General features: G+C 43.0%; 1 protein-coding gene across 3 annotated transcripts in view; it reads left to right on the top strand.

The window, feature by feature from the left end:
* Window positions 1-16208, top strand: part of ASUN (asunder, spermatogenesis regulator) — a 44913-nt gene that overhangs the window by 18895 nt on the left and 9810 nt on the right. For 2 of the 3 annotated variants that reach the window (XM_019515707.1, XM_019515705.1), the window contains exons 7-11: window positions 4334-4462; window positions 6180-6264; window positions 6751-6804; window positions 13776-13865; window positions 14552-14641. In XM_019515707.1, the coding sequence (XP_019371252.1) occupies window positions 4334-4462; window positions 6180-6264; window positions 6751-6804; window positions 13776-13865; window positions 14552-14641 (448 nt within the window). The remainder of the gene's footprint in view (window positions 1-4333; window positions 4463-6179; window positions 6265-6750; window positions 6805-13775; window positions 13866-14551; window positions 14642-16208) is intronic. The other variant, XM_019515706.1, reaches the window with a different exon arrangement.

The raw sequence follows: 16208 nt of genomic DNA, 5'->3' as shown, positions 1-16208 counted from the left end.
CCCCCCCCCGCCCCCCCACTTTCCCTGGCAGAAGCCCTTACCTGGCAGAGGCTTCCAGCCTGGGACCATGGGGTTCTTCCTGTCTCCCTGCACCGGAACAGGAAATTCAGGTAAGAAGGGTGGGGGACGGGCAGGGGAGAACTGCATGCTATCACCCCAGTCCTCCTGATGAGTTCTGCTGTTGTGGCCATACAGCCAGGAACCACGTGATTAGGAGCCGCCAGTGGGTAGGCAGGAAAGCAGTGGAAGCGAGCGGGTATGCAGAAGCACAGGGCCAGAGCTGGCAGCGCCCAGAGCAGCAGGGCGTGGGCTGGCAGGAGTCTGTGGAGCTGGGCTGGGCTGTGCCAACAGAGAGAGAGGGGAGCTGGCCTGCTTCCATAGAGCCCTTGCTGGCCAGGAGCCCATGCTATTGCCATCCTGTTTTGGGCCCTGCTGGCACTGTGTTCCCATGTGCCCACTTGCTCCTACTCCCCCAGCCCCACAGTACAGGTGGGGCCTAGCGCACATAGTACCAACCCCACGTGCCCTGCGCTCACCCCTCTTGGGCTGATCTTTGGCAGCGTGGGACAAACTGCTACTCGGCATGTGGGAAAGCAGCCCCTCTCCCTCCATCTCCCCCATCTTCCTGGTGCAGCCGCTTGGAGCCCACACAGAGCTATCCTGCATCTCTACCGCATCACTGCCACCTCTGGGCTGCCCTGTGCAACAGTGGTGGCAGTGCAGAGCAGACACAGGGCAGTCCTGCATGGGCTTCAAGCGGTTGCACCAGGAAGCGCCAGCAGTGGGAGGGGCCACTTTTCCCCTGCGCTAAGCAACAGTTTGTCCTGCACTGCTGCTGCTGAGCCTGGGCCCCATGCTGGCTCTTGGCTTGCTTGTTGGGGCTGAGCAGTAACAGCTGGGCAGAAACTGCTGCTTGGCACAGTGGAAAGTGGCATCTCTTCCTTTCCACTGCCAGGCAGTTTTTGCTGTGGCCAGACGGTGCAGAGTGGGCACGGGGCGTCCTGGGGCTGCGCACTGTTGGTGGTGATAGGCAGGCACTGCAGGGTGCTTGAGCTCTGGGCTGTTGTGGTGTGAGGGCAGGTGTTGACTGGCTCGGAGTGGGTGGGGGATGTGCGGGTCTCCCATGCACAGTCCACATACCCTCAAACCCTTCTCGCAAATACCACAGCCACACACACACACACACAGCTCCCCACACCCACCCATACCCCCTGACATCCCTGCACACCCCACACACTATATAAGAGTAAGATTGCATTTGAGCTATTATGCAATCACTTCTACATATACAGCGCAAACGCGCACAAATCAGGAAAAAAACTTTTTTTTTTTTATTAACTTAAAATATATTATTTTGTGTGTTTTGATTCTTAGTGTATAGTTGGTTTCCCCCCCCCCCTTTTAAGATGGCAAACCTTCTTCCCCAAAGGAGTACTGGGCATGGGGAGGGATTTCTGGTGGCAGAGGCTAGGGGCAGGACTTCTGGTCTCTAGATGGTGACCAGGGGGCGGGGCACCTGTCAAGGGGCAGGGCTACCCAAGCAGCCCTCGACAGCTTGCCAAAACTCAGTAAGTAGCCCTCTGCCCAAAATAATTGCCCATCCCTGGGCTAGGGCTAAAGGAGCTCTCTTGCTGTCTACCATGCTCCTCTGCTTCCCCCGCACTGTACAATTTCCCCTGCATTCCTGCTGCCATGCACTCCCTTCTCTCCTATACAGTCCACCTTAAGTCACCCCAGCCAAGCAACAACAACAGCTCTGGCCCCCCAGTGGCAGGTAGCAGCCCTGGGCCTGGGGTGGGGTCAGGGCTATAACTGCAGCTGCCAGCATCCCTTGCCATTGGTACTTGAATCTGAGACCAGGTTTTTCTTTGCACCTCCATGTTGAATTGGGAGAAAAACCTTGTCTTAAATTTGCTTAAATACAATACTTACTCTTTGGAAACAGATGTAGGCAAATCCTTTTTTAGAATTTCATTCAGCTACCAGTAAATAAACATCATAGGAATAAGACTATATTATAAATAGTGGTAGTATATTCAGTTAATTATTTTAGGTTAATATTTTCAGTGCTCAGTAACATGCATTTATAAATTATCTGAATAGTTACTGTAAGTCAAAAATAAAATATATACACAATGGTTTGTGTCACTTTTCCCCAGTTTTCTCTGTTTTTAATAATCTTAACATTTTTGTCTATAATAGAAGTAAAGGTATATTTAAAAATATAATTTGGCAGTGTCCTAAAAATATATATTTAGTTATTGAAAGTGTGAAAAGATTGATACGGGATATATCTGTATCATTCCATAAACTACAGCCAACGCTGTCATTCTGAAAGCAAAAATTAATATAGTACTTTTCCTCCTATAGAATAACACACTGGGTGTGTTTACACGTTCGTTAATGTGCAGTAGTTACTGCGCATTTAGTTTAGTACTTGCTTAGTTTAGTACAGTTACTATGCAGTAGTGCCAGCGCATGGCTTTTTAGTGACACTTACTGTGCAGTAGACTAATGCTATTGCACAGGAGCTTATTAACATTTTTTTTTGCCTAGCACACTACTGTGCAGTGTTATTACACTAGTGCGCATTAAGTGTCTTGCATAGACGTGCATTTTTCTATATATGGTTATGGATAGGGGTGCACCAATAGAAATTTTTGCAGCCAATACTGGTAGCTGATTTTTAAGGAGACATATCAGCCAATACTGATCTGATTTCCAATACCCAGCCTGGCAGCGTGGAGAGCTGCTTCCAGCTGGTAAGTTTGGTGTGGGGGGAAGGAAGGGGGTATGGAAGGGCAGATCAAGGGCCCCACTGTGAGGGAGGTGTAGGGCTGGGGCAGGGGCTGGGGTAAGCACTGCCAGGGCAGGTACGGGACAGTGCCATGCAGCACCAACCTGAGCGGGGTCATGGGCAAATCAGCCCATGCGGGGCCCCTCCCCCACTCTGATCCTACATGCCTCTGACCTGAAGAAGCTGCTGCTACCAATCGGGGGGGTGGAGCAAGCAACTGGATGTAAAGGCAGTGGTGCAGAGTCTCTGCAGCTGCTCTGCCCAGCTCTGCGAGGGTTGGGGTGGTTGCCCCGATTTGTCCACTCCCTAGGGACAGCCCTGGTGCCACGGCTTGTGCAGAAAGGGTGGGGAGCGGCTCCTGCTGCTGTGCGCCACTTGTCAGAGAGCCACTGGTTCAGTGGCTCATCCGGTACTTGCTTGGCAGCTCCCACCACTCGTCCAAGGAGGTCAGTGTGGGGTGTGTGCCCTCTGGTCTGCGCAGGGCAGGCTGAGGCTGTGCCAAGCTCTTCCTGGTGGGGCAGGGCTGCACTGGGAAGGAGCTGCAATGAATTTGTGAGTGTAGCCCTGCCCCAGCCCACCCTGAAGACCTCAGTGGAGCTACAGCTACAGCCCCCCTCACCACGGGGCCTTGATCTGCCCCTCCACATCCCTGCCCACCCCCACTTCCACAACACCAGAATTACCAGCTGGATACAGCTCTCCAAGCTGCCAACTATGCTCCTCACCACCTGTGCTACGCTGTGGCTGTGCACATGCACAGGCCATTTATCAGCCAAATTATCGGCCTGATACGGCCGATTTCTGATATAGTAAATTTTCTTTATATCGGTGTCAATCTGATATTGGACTGATATATCGGTGCACCTCTAGTTAGGAAGCTAGTGACACTTAGGATATATTAAAAGATTCTGAGATGGATAGATCAGACTCTTATTGTATCCTAAATTTTCTCTCTCAAATAGTTCTTAGGATATCATTACTTCAGAGGCACACATCAGTGTCACTAATGGAGGAAAATTAGACATGACTACCTCATAGTCATTCTATCAGTTCAGAAATACATCTATCTATCTATCTCAGAATATTTTTAAAAAAATATCCCTGATCATTATAAAAAACATATATGAAAAAACACTAGTCAGGTAGGTGCATTAAATGTTGCTTGGAAAACAAAGCTAGAGAGGACTTCAGGCCCTGTGACAAAGAATTCGCCAAACTGGGACTAGGATTAGGGACATCCTGGATTCCAATCTTGTGTGATACTGACTCCTCTTAACTGTGACCCTTCTAGCCAACAGCTCGGTGTGTTGAGCACATTAAATTGACTGACTAAATTAAGACGGACTGAACTGTATAGCATTGCAGTACCTCAGGTTACTTTATAAATATTTTTAATCTTTTTCTTTCTGAAGAAATATCATACACACCCAGTCTTATATTATGTTTGGTGCAACTCTTCTGTAGATTAAAGTTCTGAAAAACTGATCCACTTACACCGTGTTTTCTGTATCTTTTTTTTTTTTTTTTTTTTTAAAGCTTTCATCTGTCTTAACCAGTGAAGTGCATAGTGTCCGTGCTGGACGGCATCTTGCTACCAAACTGAATGTTTTAGTACAGCAACACTTTGATTTGGCTTCAACTACAATAACCAATATTCCTATGAAGGTAAGAGTGTAGCTATAGCTTCATGTTAAGTAGCTACATCATCAACTTTTACTTTTTTTGGAAAATTTAATATTTATTTTAATAGTGTTTTTATATTGTTTTTCTCTCCATATCATATTCTCTGTTTTTTTTATTAGCCCACATTCAGTGTCTGTGACCAGGTTAGTAAATTTTTAAAAGGAGGATCACAGAACAAAATGTTGTATTGCTATATTGACAATTCATATTCAGCAATACAACTGTTATTTCTGTTCTGTTTGTTATTTTATATAACTATAATCTTGTTTGCCTTTAGTTATTTTTTTCTGTGATTCTTTTGTCTTTTTACTGTTGTGTTCATTAGATATTCTTGAACCTTGTGCACTTTAGTGGCCTAGTGAGTCTTTTTCCTTTGTTTAATTTTCATGCCCACCCAACGTAAAGGTGTCTATAACTAAATTTTAACCAGAAGATAATGGTTTTTAATTAAAGTTTATAAATTGATGGAAAGCTTGAGGGGTGGGTTTACAAGTGCAGCTAATAATGACAGGTTTTTAATGCAGCTTTTTCTTTAGAAGCTACAGATGTTGCTAGTTGTTTACTTTTCTTTGAAATTAACTGATAGCCATCCCAGTGGCCATGAAGATAAATGCAACTAAAAATCCTAAATGGCTTTTAATAAATAGGAGCCCCAGTTTAAATTGTATTTTGCTGCCAGACCTGAAGCACAGTAAGCCTGTTTATAAACAGATTGAAAGAATGCACAAAAAATGAAGTCTTAATATTACTAGCTAGTGCTTATACACAGAAGTAAGAAAGAAAAAAAAGTACCAGTCCATGGATTTCATAGGTTAAAGAGGTGGTTTACTTTTAAAAAAGTGATTTGCTTGGATGACCCGAGGGAAACTAACATGGATCACAGCATAAATGTGATTTTATTTATTTATTTAGGTTTGCAGATACATTGTTTGTAACTTACTGACCTGTGTACTGCTAGTTAAGCTTCTTCATCCTGCCTTTGTGCTTTTTTTAGTACTAAAATATGTTGGGGGGGGGGGGTTAAGTCAAATTGCAATTATTACTCTTCAGTTTTTTGGTAATCTGCTGTAGCTGTTTAAAGTTGCACTGTCCTTTGACAGAATATTCATTTTTTAACTTTATACCCGCAATTCAAACTAAGATAGCTTTTATTCCTTAACTGCAAGAAGATAAATACTATTGTAAGTGAATGCCTTTATTAGTTCAGGTTAAGAAAAAATTCTCAGATATGACAAATGACACTGCCAACTGCTTTTGTAATCAGTGGATTTAATTACTGGCTTCTGCTTAGGAAGCTGAAACAGGTGTTTCAGTTTCTTTTACCTCTGGATACAAGATACTAGAATCACACTCATACTCACACACTTTGCTGTTACATTTTGCAAGAAAGAGGAAAGAAAAAAACTAGAATGCATGTCCCTCTCCTTTATCTATCTGTTTTGCAATGTGGATATTTTATGGCATATTTATAAATTGGAGTATTGTAGTTTAAAAAATATATAAAAACAGGGAACTACATCTTTAAATAGATGGATCAGAGAACAAATAATTTTGTCAGCATTATAATCCTTTATCCAGTGCACTTTGCAGCTTTATTTTCTATGGGAGTGAAAGAAAAAAATGAAGAATATCATTATTCAATAAATCTCTACTTAAAGCAATAAACAGGATTGTTTTTTCATTTCTTTTCCATTTAAAGGAAGAACAACATGCTAACACATCTGCCAATTATGATGTAGAGCTTCTCCATCACAAAGAAGCACACGTAGACTTTATAAAAAGTGGTAAGTAGGAAAAATCATATTGGAGAGGGTCTCTAATGAAAGTCATTAAAACTAAGTTAGGATCATTTGAGAGCTTTAGATCATGGCTTTAAATTGATATAGACATTAAACTTTTACATTGAATTGGGCTAAAAAGTAGAAAAAAGCAAGCTGCTTTATTAAAGTATTAGTTTTTTAAAGCCATTTGAGATGCAATGGAAAAATATTGACCTTTGAACATCAGCATGAATATGAATGTTTTAGGGAAGGAATCATGAAATAATGAATTAAAAATAATAGAAGCATCAAACTAAATTAGACATAGTACCGATGATGATGCCATGTGCCTGTGGCCATACCAGAGGCTTTTTGAATTTGTTACGTGGGTGTAAGAATGCAGCTGCTGGGTTGAATGGGAACAGATGTTTAAACGAAAAGCAAGGTGTTTGTGAAGGTGGGAGAATTTCTGAGGTCATTCATAGATAAGTGCTTGTCGTTTGTCCAAAGCATGTCTGGCAGAAACTAAGCGGTGTCAAAAAGAAAGAGGATCTAATAAGACAGGTGAGAACAAAGAGTTCTTCCTTTTGTCTAGTTGGGTGGGCTGTTTACTGTAAAGTGTCTGAACAGTTTCATAGTCTAAAACTTCTTAAGAATTGACAAAAGTGACTTTTTAAGAAATAGATAACCAGTTACATATGTTAAAAGCTCAATGGTGATTTTTCTCTATATACCAGTAACTATACTGCATGTGAAAGGGAAACTGTTTAAAATAAAGAACTTGTAACAGAGGAAACAATAACTGTCAATTTCTGTACTGTTTGCTTTCTATCCTGGTAAACTCATGGGCTTATAGGCGCAATCAAATGTTTTATCTTTTTTAGATGGCAGTAAGTATATGTAAATCTTAAAATCAACAGACCTTTTCTATACGTAGTTTTTTGTTGAGAGAAATTTGTTTAATAATTATTTGCCATCTTAGATTTCCTATTGTACTTGAAGAATGTATCAATCTGTTTCCTGATAGGATTGTATGGGTTGAATTGTAATGTACTGCTTACAGAGAACCTGTTAATTTAGGTTTAAAAGATATAGAAATAAGTTTTATACAAGACCTGCTTTGTTCAACAGCGTTTTAAAAAAATTATTAATACAAATTAGTGTGCTTGCTTGAAGTACCATATTTTCTTGCATACAACATCCCCCCCCCCAACAACTCAAAACCTGTTGCTAGAGGTCACAGTGTGCATTATATGCAAGTAATGTATTCAGAGTAGGTTCTGTCATTTACCTGCCTTTGTAGGAGGTGACTTACCGTACTCTAATAGAGCCCTTAGTTTTTACCAAAAAGTTTCCTTGGATGCCTGAATCTTGATAACTCTTTGGTCCTTATGTCTTAGTGGGATTCACAAACTACACACCTCTCTGCCTGAGTCTCCTAACATGCTACTACCTCTGAATTCAATACAGAACATGGCAATTAGTCACTTTTGTTAAAAATCATGTCTGGAGGAGGAGGAGGTAGTAGTAATGTCCACCTTTATGCAGTAGCCTACAAGTTAGAGCACTTACACAGAACGTCTGATATCTGTAGACACTACTCAGCCTTAAGGATTTTAAGTCTTCATTTCTCACATCCTTGAGAAGAAGACAGCTCCCAGCTAGCCTTGCCACATCTCTCCTTCTGAAGCAAAATCTATGAGGCCAGGTAAATCAAGGGAGAAGGACTGATCTTGAATCTGTAGCATAGTAGTGGTGGTGCTGCTGGAGTCCCTATTTTCAGGACCGCTTAATGCATTTATCTAGTGTCCCAGTGTTGGGAGAAATCCTGACTAGCATCCTGATTCTCTTAACCCCAGAGAGCCTCTTAATTCCTAGGCTCTGAATTTATGTTCCATTCATTACTTTCTGCACACTGACACCCCAGTGTTACTTTTTGCCTGGTAGTCAAGGCACTCTCCTGGGAAAATAAGGTGTGGATTATGAGGGGGCCAAGGACCTATGGTTCCTTCTTCCTGAGTGAGTGCTGTAACCTTGAGGGTTATTATATAAAAGGTGGGTGCTGCTGATTTCCACTTTTGCCCACACCTGTGACTGTGGTTAGGAGAAAAGTGTGAGCCAAATATCTGTGTCTAGAGTAGGGGTGGGCAAAGTCCAGACCACAGGCTGGATTGGGCCTGCAGTGGACTCCATTTTCCCAGCAGCCCCTGCCTGCACTGCTCCAGCCAGGCTCCTTAGAGACCCCAGGAGAGGCGGGGTTGCAATGGCCTGTGCTCCCAGGGTCTTCATGGAGACCAGCCCAAGCAACACTGGCAGGGTGAATGGCTGAGCAGGGAGTTGCTTTGGGGCCAGGGCTGGGATTTTGTGGCAGTGACAGGACTGGGGCAAGAGCCATGATCCGATGCCCACACCCCTGCAATGAGAGCAGGTTTTGCGGGCAGGGGCATGCAGGTGGTAGATTATGGCTCTGCCCCATCTCCAGCCTTGTGTTGTCACTACTGCAAGATCCTGGCCCCAGAACAGCTCCTCGCCCATCTGCTTGCCCTGCCAGGACCATTTGGGCTGTCTCCATGGAGACCCTGGGAGAACAGAGCTATCACAGCCCTGCTGCTCTTGGAGTCTCCATGGAGACTAGCCAGACCAGCACAGGCAGGTTCTACTGGGAAATGGAGTCTAGCCACTTGCTGCATCCGCCATTTTTCCCACCCTGGTCTAGAGAGACAGTTAAAGTCCAGGAGGGGGTGTTGGACTGTGAATTCCAATCTCACGTATTCACCTAATTCTAGATAATAGGGAGGTGCCCAGATCTAAAATAAAGATGGTATTTCCCCCACACTCCTTTTTTGAGTGAATCTTTTGGCTACTTCAGCTCAGTATGCTGCCTATTGTGAATCTCCTTCTTAGATGCTTAATATTCTGTGTTGTATATAAGGAGCTTAGATGCTGAATTTGGTGTCATGAATTTCAATTCAGGACTTGGGTGCCTAAATGTTGTGTAGCAGTTCTAAGCATCACTGTGCATGGCACAGTCCCTATCTGGATTTGGCATTTAGTGTTTTTGAAAAATTATCCAAGAGCTATTATAAAGTTTGTTGTTGGAAGTCTTAGGACAGACAGCTCTGCATCCTGTCCTGTACTTCAGAACGTTTGTCAGTGCGACAAGGAACTGGCTGTTTCTTGGTTAGTAAAGTTGCTCACATTTTCCAGGCTCCTTTCCAAGGATCAGGATTTCAGGAATTCAGGATTTATTCTTTTATCTTGGGATCCTTCAAGAAGCTTTTTGCTACTTGGACATAATTCAGTTGTGTAGTTCAGTGGGGGCCAACCTTTTTGGCAGGGATGCCACAAATTAAACCCACACCCTCCCTAAATGCCATTCTAAATCCCTTCCCCACTTAATCTGCTGCTTTGCTTTTTGTTCCTTGCCCTGTATTCCCTGTCCAATCTACTGCTTTGCTTTCTGTTCCATGACCTGCACTCTCTGCCCAACCTGTTGCTCTGTTTTCTGCTCCCTGCCTTATCTGCTACTGTGCGACTTGCCCCCTTCCTGACTTATTGTGTGCCACACACACAGGCTGCCTAGGCCAGTGCCACAGGTTGGTCACCCTTGGTATAGTTACCATATAGATTATTTGACAGGTCATAATCCAATTTAATGTATAGGAGGTGTTATTTATCATATACCAGGATTTTAGTGTTTGGATTAATATGACGCTGGGAGCCTACTGCTTTACTTCCAGATGCATCTAAAATTTTTAGAACCTGATGAATCTAATAAATATACAAAAGAATCACCTCTTTTATGTATCAATGGGTATGGTAGATAACATTTCATAAAGAATGTTCTGCTATAGATTTTTTTTTGTTTGTTTGATTTCTTAGTTTGTCTTTGCTTCATACAGTTCAGCACAATTCTGAAGGCTGTTTAGTTTGGATAGTTTTGCCAGATAGAATGGTTAAGAAACAGGGCACGAAGCTGTCCAAGTTCTAAGTTTTAAATGATCTGTAAAATATTGAATGTACAGATATTGCATGGCCAAATATGAGTTTTACCTAAAATATCTATCTAAAGTAGTGAAGAAGAATAATCAACCATCTTAAAAAATAGTGAAAAATACAAATAAAATACTCCCCTCCCTAAATTTGGAATTTTGTGGGTGAAGGATGGGTGACTTTTTTTTTTTGTTAGTTTGCTTTTTAAGTTGGAAATTGTACACTGCCATGGGCTAGTGTAAGGGTTACTCCCCCAAATTGCCTTCTAAAATTACTGTGCTCCAGATTTTAGGGAATGAGTGATTAAAAGCTGAGGGAGGAGAGAGATGCTAGGATGTACCGTAATGCTTTTGGACTGGTCTGCTCTTTATAACCCAGGTAGTATCTTTGCCTTCCCAACTTAAAGTAACAGAATTCCTTTTTCCTCTTCTTTTCTCCTCCACCCCCTTTTCTTTCCAACTGTTACTTACTCAGTAACATGCAGGGGTGTTTTGTTTCTTTGCTTGCATGTTTTACTCTTTGTCTTTTCACATGAATGTATGGATTTTTCTGTGTAAAATTTAAGTGGGGTATATGCATACTTATTGGTAGGATTTTTGGAAGAAATATTTTCTGAAGACACTTGGTAAATACTTTCCTGCCTGAGTGCCCTCCCCTGCAGGTTCTTTCTGCAGTTTGAAGACACAAATCAGATGTGTATTCTTACATCCTTTAACTGCTGTGCTTAAAAGTGTAACTCCCTGAAAGTCACTGTTCTTTTTTTCTTTCTTGTAGTAGTGCTTAGTGTACTTCTTATCTTTTTCCTCTTCTTTTTTGCATGTTTTTCACATGTCTCCATTTGCATCTAAAATTTCCAAGGCATGCTATTCATTTAATAGCCAGAGAATATAATTGATCAACTAAAAACTGATATGAAGGAAGAATAGTTCCATAGTCAATATTAACCAGTCCAAGTAAGCCAAGTTTGTCTTCTGCTTCCTTCTTTCCTAGCTGCTGAGAGCTTTGAGGTGCCAACAAACTTGTGTCCCTCAATCCAGTAGATTTCTACCCTTTGGCTAAAAGATGTCAAGTATATGATAAATGTGTGAAGCCCCTAAAAACCCTCTGATTCCTGGAGGGATCATTCTCTTCCCATACCACCCCAAATAATTTTTTCTCCTGCAAGGGTAGGCAAGGATAGATTAGTACTCTAGCTATTAATTTAACCTGTTTCATGTCTGTCTGTCTACCTGGACTTTCTTGTCCCCTTTCCAGCCATGTGCCAAATGAAACTCACTGGGGTTCTGAATATCTTTAGTAAAAGTTGTAAATAGTCTATTGATCAAAGTGCACCAAAATGAAGCTATAACTCTCAGTAGCAGTATAGATTTTGCAGAGAAAGGCAATAGTATTTCCTCTAGGTTGCATTTGGAATATTTTCTCTGCAACCATAAAAGCTTGGATACTGCAGAAGTTAATTTCCCTTTACTGGAAAAATATTAGACAAGTTTACATGAGCAGGTGGCTTATTCAAATTCTGTCTATGTTAATACAGTAAAATCTCTGCTATTTGGCATTTAACTAACTGGAGTTTCTGGCCAGCTGGTCAGACACTGGGGGTGGGGAGAGGGCCAGGGGAAGGCTAGCACCCGGTGGCAGCTGCCACCATCCACCACCCTGCACTGCCGCTGCTCTGCATGCGGCTGCTGCCACACCCCTCCCGGGGTGGTGGGTCAGATAACCAGAGTTATAATATTATAAACACCTTAATCTACCTGTCTGTCCATAATGCTTTATTCACGCTCTGATTGGCTGACAAACATCCAGTCAGAGTGCAAAGAAGCTTTTGGACAGGAGGTGGTAGCATGGCGGAGCGCTGCCATGATGGTGGGGACACGGGATAGAGCTCATGCCTTGCTCCTTGGAGGTGACAGCGGTGGCATGGGGGGGCAGAACAGCTCGGGGGGGAGGGGGGTTAGGTTACTGGTGCTAGCCTTGGCCCGCCCATGCCCCCTTCCATTGTCACCACCTGCAGGACCGACCTGGGCCCATGCAGTGGGGGGAGGAGTGAGCCTGATGCAAGGTGGGGGAGGAGTGGGTGCTCTGTGGTGATGGTTGGGAGAGCAGAGGAGTGGGCCCGGGCCTGACAGGTGAGGAGAGAGGAGGCGCGAGCCCAAGTGGGGGAGAAGCTGACCCACCATGCTGGTGGTGGTCAGTGAGGAAAGAGCAGCAGGCCTGGCTTGACATGGCAGCGGCAGGGGCAAGGGGAGGAGTAAGCCTCCTTCCCACCCTCCAGCCTGGGCCCGCTCCTCCCATTTCCCTCCCATTGCTGAGTCAGCCCGGGCCCTCTGTTTCCCCTTCCCCACTGCGGTGGCCCAGCTTGTCCCCACCCTCGAGCCCGATAATGCCCTCCCCCCTGCTGCAGCAGGGAGGAGGGGAGTGGGCCTGGACCCCAAGCAGCAGGAGGGAAGGGGGGAGTGCGCCTGGACGGGGTGGGACATGGGGCTCTGTCCACACCCACTCCCCTCCTCCCATCATATTTTTGACAGGTAATTGGCTAGTTTTCACGTAACTGGCAGTCCCCTTACCCTGGGGATGCTGAATAACAGAGATTTTACTGTATATTATAAAGGGGAGACTTAGCTAGGCAGCATGTCCCATTTAAATTTCATTGACTCTGCTGACCATTATTCTCATTATTTAAATCTTCATGCAAAATTCACAGAGGAAGTATGGTTTTTAGGAAGTGCAGACTAGCCCAAAGCATTAATTAGTGAGAAGTTGCTGTGATTCAGTGCTTATGAAGCATTGATATGCCTCTCTATTTTATAGCCTTCCTGTGGTTTGCTGCTGCCTGTCAGACCAGTTGCAAATGAAATATTTATAAGGAGGTATTTAGCAACGTATCTTAACACATGTGGCCAGTAAAACATGTGAAGAGGTATTCATATTGGACTTAATAAGATAACAAATTGAATTATGAGACCATTTTTGTCCAAAAGGAAAAAGAGGAAATCAAAATGTCAAATGTGCTCTATTAGAAATGTTTTTAATTATAATTTTCAGATATGTTGTTTAAAATAAATATAAAATAATAATAATGGTAGTTCAGGATCTTTGCATGGAAGATCTTCCCTTTCCTCTGAGTGTCTGAGTGAGATGTTTAAAGCAAGCTGTTTCTCTTCATAAATCATTGCAAATGGGGCTTTTTGGCTACCATCTTAAATAATATAATGCCTTCATAAGGCACAAGTTTTCATGACCTTACATATAGCTGTTATGCTGTACAACTTGAATGTGTCTGCTTTCTGCCTGCAGTGAGGGGTTTTGAGTTTTGTTAAACTTCTGTGTTGAATAATAGTTTTTGTTATGTTCAAATTTCTGAAAAGAGCCTATTTTTAATTCTCATTCAGTCTAGTGGGGATTGATTTTACAGTACCGCCATATGCTTACTCTAAAGGTTACAGTTAGATTTTTATTTTATTTTATTTTATTTACATTCTAAAGTAATAAAAAAATGAACACTGGTGATTTGATTTATTTTCTCTAACTTGATGTTACAGGTGATAATCACATAGGTGGTAATAGCAGAGAGGGCACATTTAAAGAAACAGTAACATTAAAGTGGTGTACACCCCGAACAAACAGTGTTGGTAGGTAATGTACTTTCTGTAAGCATTTGAGAGAAACTCCCATGTACTAGGGGTTTTCCAGGGCTACCCAGACATAATAAATGCCAGATGATTGTACTGCTGTTCCCTTTCCTTTCTGCTTCCTGCACCCACTGACTACAATTTACTGCTAGCCAAGAGACCTCCAAAGAAACTGCAGCCTGCATTTCATCGTGATTTGGCCAACAGTCAGTATTTTGTCGCATTGAATGTCCCTGACCTGGCTAGTGTGTAATTTATTTACACAGAAGGGGGAAAACCAGGATTCCCCCCCCCCACCCTTTCTCCAGTGGGTTGTATTTTTAGTACAGCAGAAAGAAAATGACTGAACATCTAGCCTATTTCCTTCTCCATTATTCTTCTATGGTTTACTTCATCAGTTCTAGAATATTACAATATTCTACCTGGCTCTGTAACTTTGAGACCCTGTGTATCTTTTTTTTTTCTTCCTACCCTCCTCAAAAGCAGCAACAAAAAAACGCCTTAAAACAAATTTCTGCAGCCAGTGCAGATGATTCTGCAGGCCTACAGTCATTTAAGACCTTAGAATATGGTGGGCAAGACAGTAGCTTATGTCTGCATCCTCCCCTCTCCTCCATACTGTTTAGTCTATTCTTTTCAATCTTTTGGATCCACACTAAAAATATTCTTGCCTGTTTATTTTTCAGAATTACATTATTGCACTGGAGCATACAGAATTTCCCCTGTAGATGTAAATAGCCGACCATCGTCCTGCCTTACTAACTTTCTTCTTAATGGTAAATTGTTTTCTTGGCTAAACATTTTCAAGTTTAGCTATTGATGTTACTGATAGAACAGTTATTTTTTAAAAATTTGTATAGCAACTGCACTGTATACTTGCAGTGTTAAAAATTTATATATGCAGTGGTTATTATAGGGTCACATATCACCTGTTCTATGTAAAACCAATAATAAATGCAGTAAAAGACAAGCACCATGGTAATTTTACTGATAAGTGTGCCTGAATACAAATAGAATATGACATGCATATTAGACCTGTGTGAAGCAGCTAGTATTCGCTTTGGATACAGATTTGGCTGCCACCGAATTGGCCGTATCTCCGAATCAGACTGGCTCCACCCCCTGCCCACTCTTCCAGCCCCGTCAGTGGCTGCCCCACCCAGCCCTAGCTTCCTGGCTCTTTAATAAAAACAAAAAACCGGCACACACCAGCTGTTGCCAGGCAGGGGAGCGATCCCCACTGCCCCATGCTGCATGGGGGGCTCTGTCATGAGCCCCCATTCCCTCCCTGCTCTCCCAGCCCCAGAGTCCCAGCTCTTTAAAAAAAGCCTGGCATTTACTAGCTGGTGCCTGGCTGGGGGGCAATCCCCGCTGCATCCCACTGCCCAGGCTGTGTGGGGGGCTCTACCACAAACCCCGACAGCCACTGCAGCAACTGGTGAGTGCAGGGCTTTTTTTAAAGAACCGGGATGCTGGAGCTAGGTGGGGCAGCCGTGGGGGATGGGGCCTGGTGGGGGTCCCCCATGGTCCCCTTTCCCCTTCTGCAGCTCCTCCGCCCCCTACTTAACAGCACGGAGCTCCCTGTGGTAGCGAGCAGGGACTACCCAAATCTCTGAAACTCACCAAATCTTTTCTGAATCAATTCAGACCTTTTTATTGGTCTACTGATTTGATTTGGTTTTGGAGTTTGGGCTGTCAAATCAGGCTGAATCTCCTCTCAATCAAATCACCACCCGAAACTTCGCATAGCCCTAATGTGTATTCCCTTGAAAAATGGAAGAAATAGGAAGCAGAAGAAAGGGAAAGAATTGTATTGTGATGAGCTATCACATTTTAACATCAATAAACCAGAAAAAGTGAGTATGCATTACTAGCTAGATTTTGAAAAACGGTGTTTTCTCATCAGAAAATAAGATGATAGGTTTTCTTGTCCTCACAAACAGCTTATAAGTAGTAAGCATGTTAGTGCAAAATATGAATCCATTTCTACTGAATTAGTATAGGATGGAGAGTTTGCTATCTGTTCTTACTTCCTCTGCCAGCTCTCCTTCAAGAGACTAAAAATTCTTTCTCCTTATTAATGCTGTAACTTATTTTTCAAGTCTAAATTGCATCCAGTTATGAGTAGGAGTAATAATATATAAGATTGTCAGCCTTCAGTAAAAATCGGTTAATCCTGGACTTTACAGTTGATCTAAGTAGCAGGTCATGGGTTTCTGACTTCTGTTTTTGTATACTGGGATGGCTTTTTGCTTGAATGAAATTGGCTGATCCCAGTGTAATTTGGTATGCCCAAGATTAGTTTAAACAGGCAGTTTATCAGTTAAACAGACTCCTGCCATA

Source organism: Gavialis gangeticus, unplaced genomic scaffold (genome assembly GCF_001723915.1).
Source record: "Gavialis gangeticus isolate Ggan-Ray unplaced genomic scaffold, GavGan_comp1, whole genome shotgun sequence".
Lineage (NCBI taxonomy): Eukaryota > Metazoa > Chordata > Crocodylia > Gavialidae > Gavialis > Gavialis gangeticus.
Note: the sequence above shows the minus strand (reverse complement) of the source record. Positions and strands in the feature narration are given on the sequence as shown.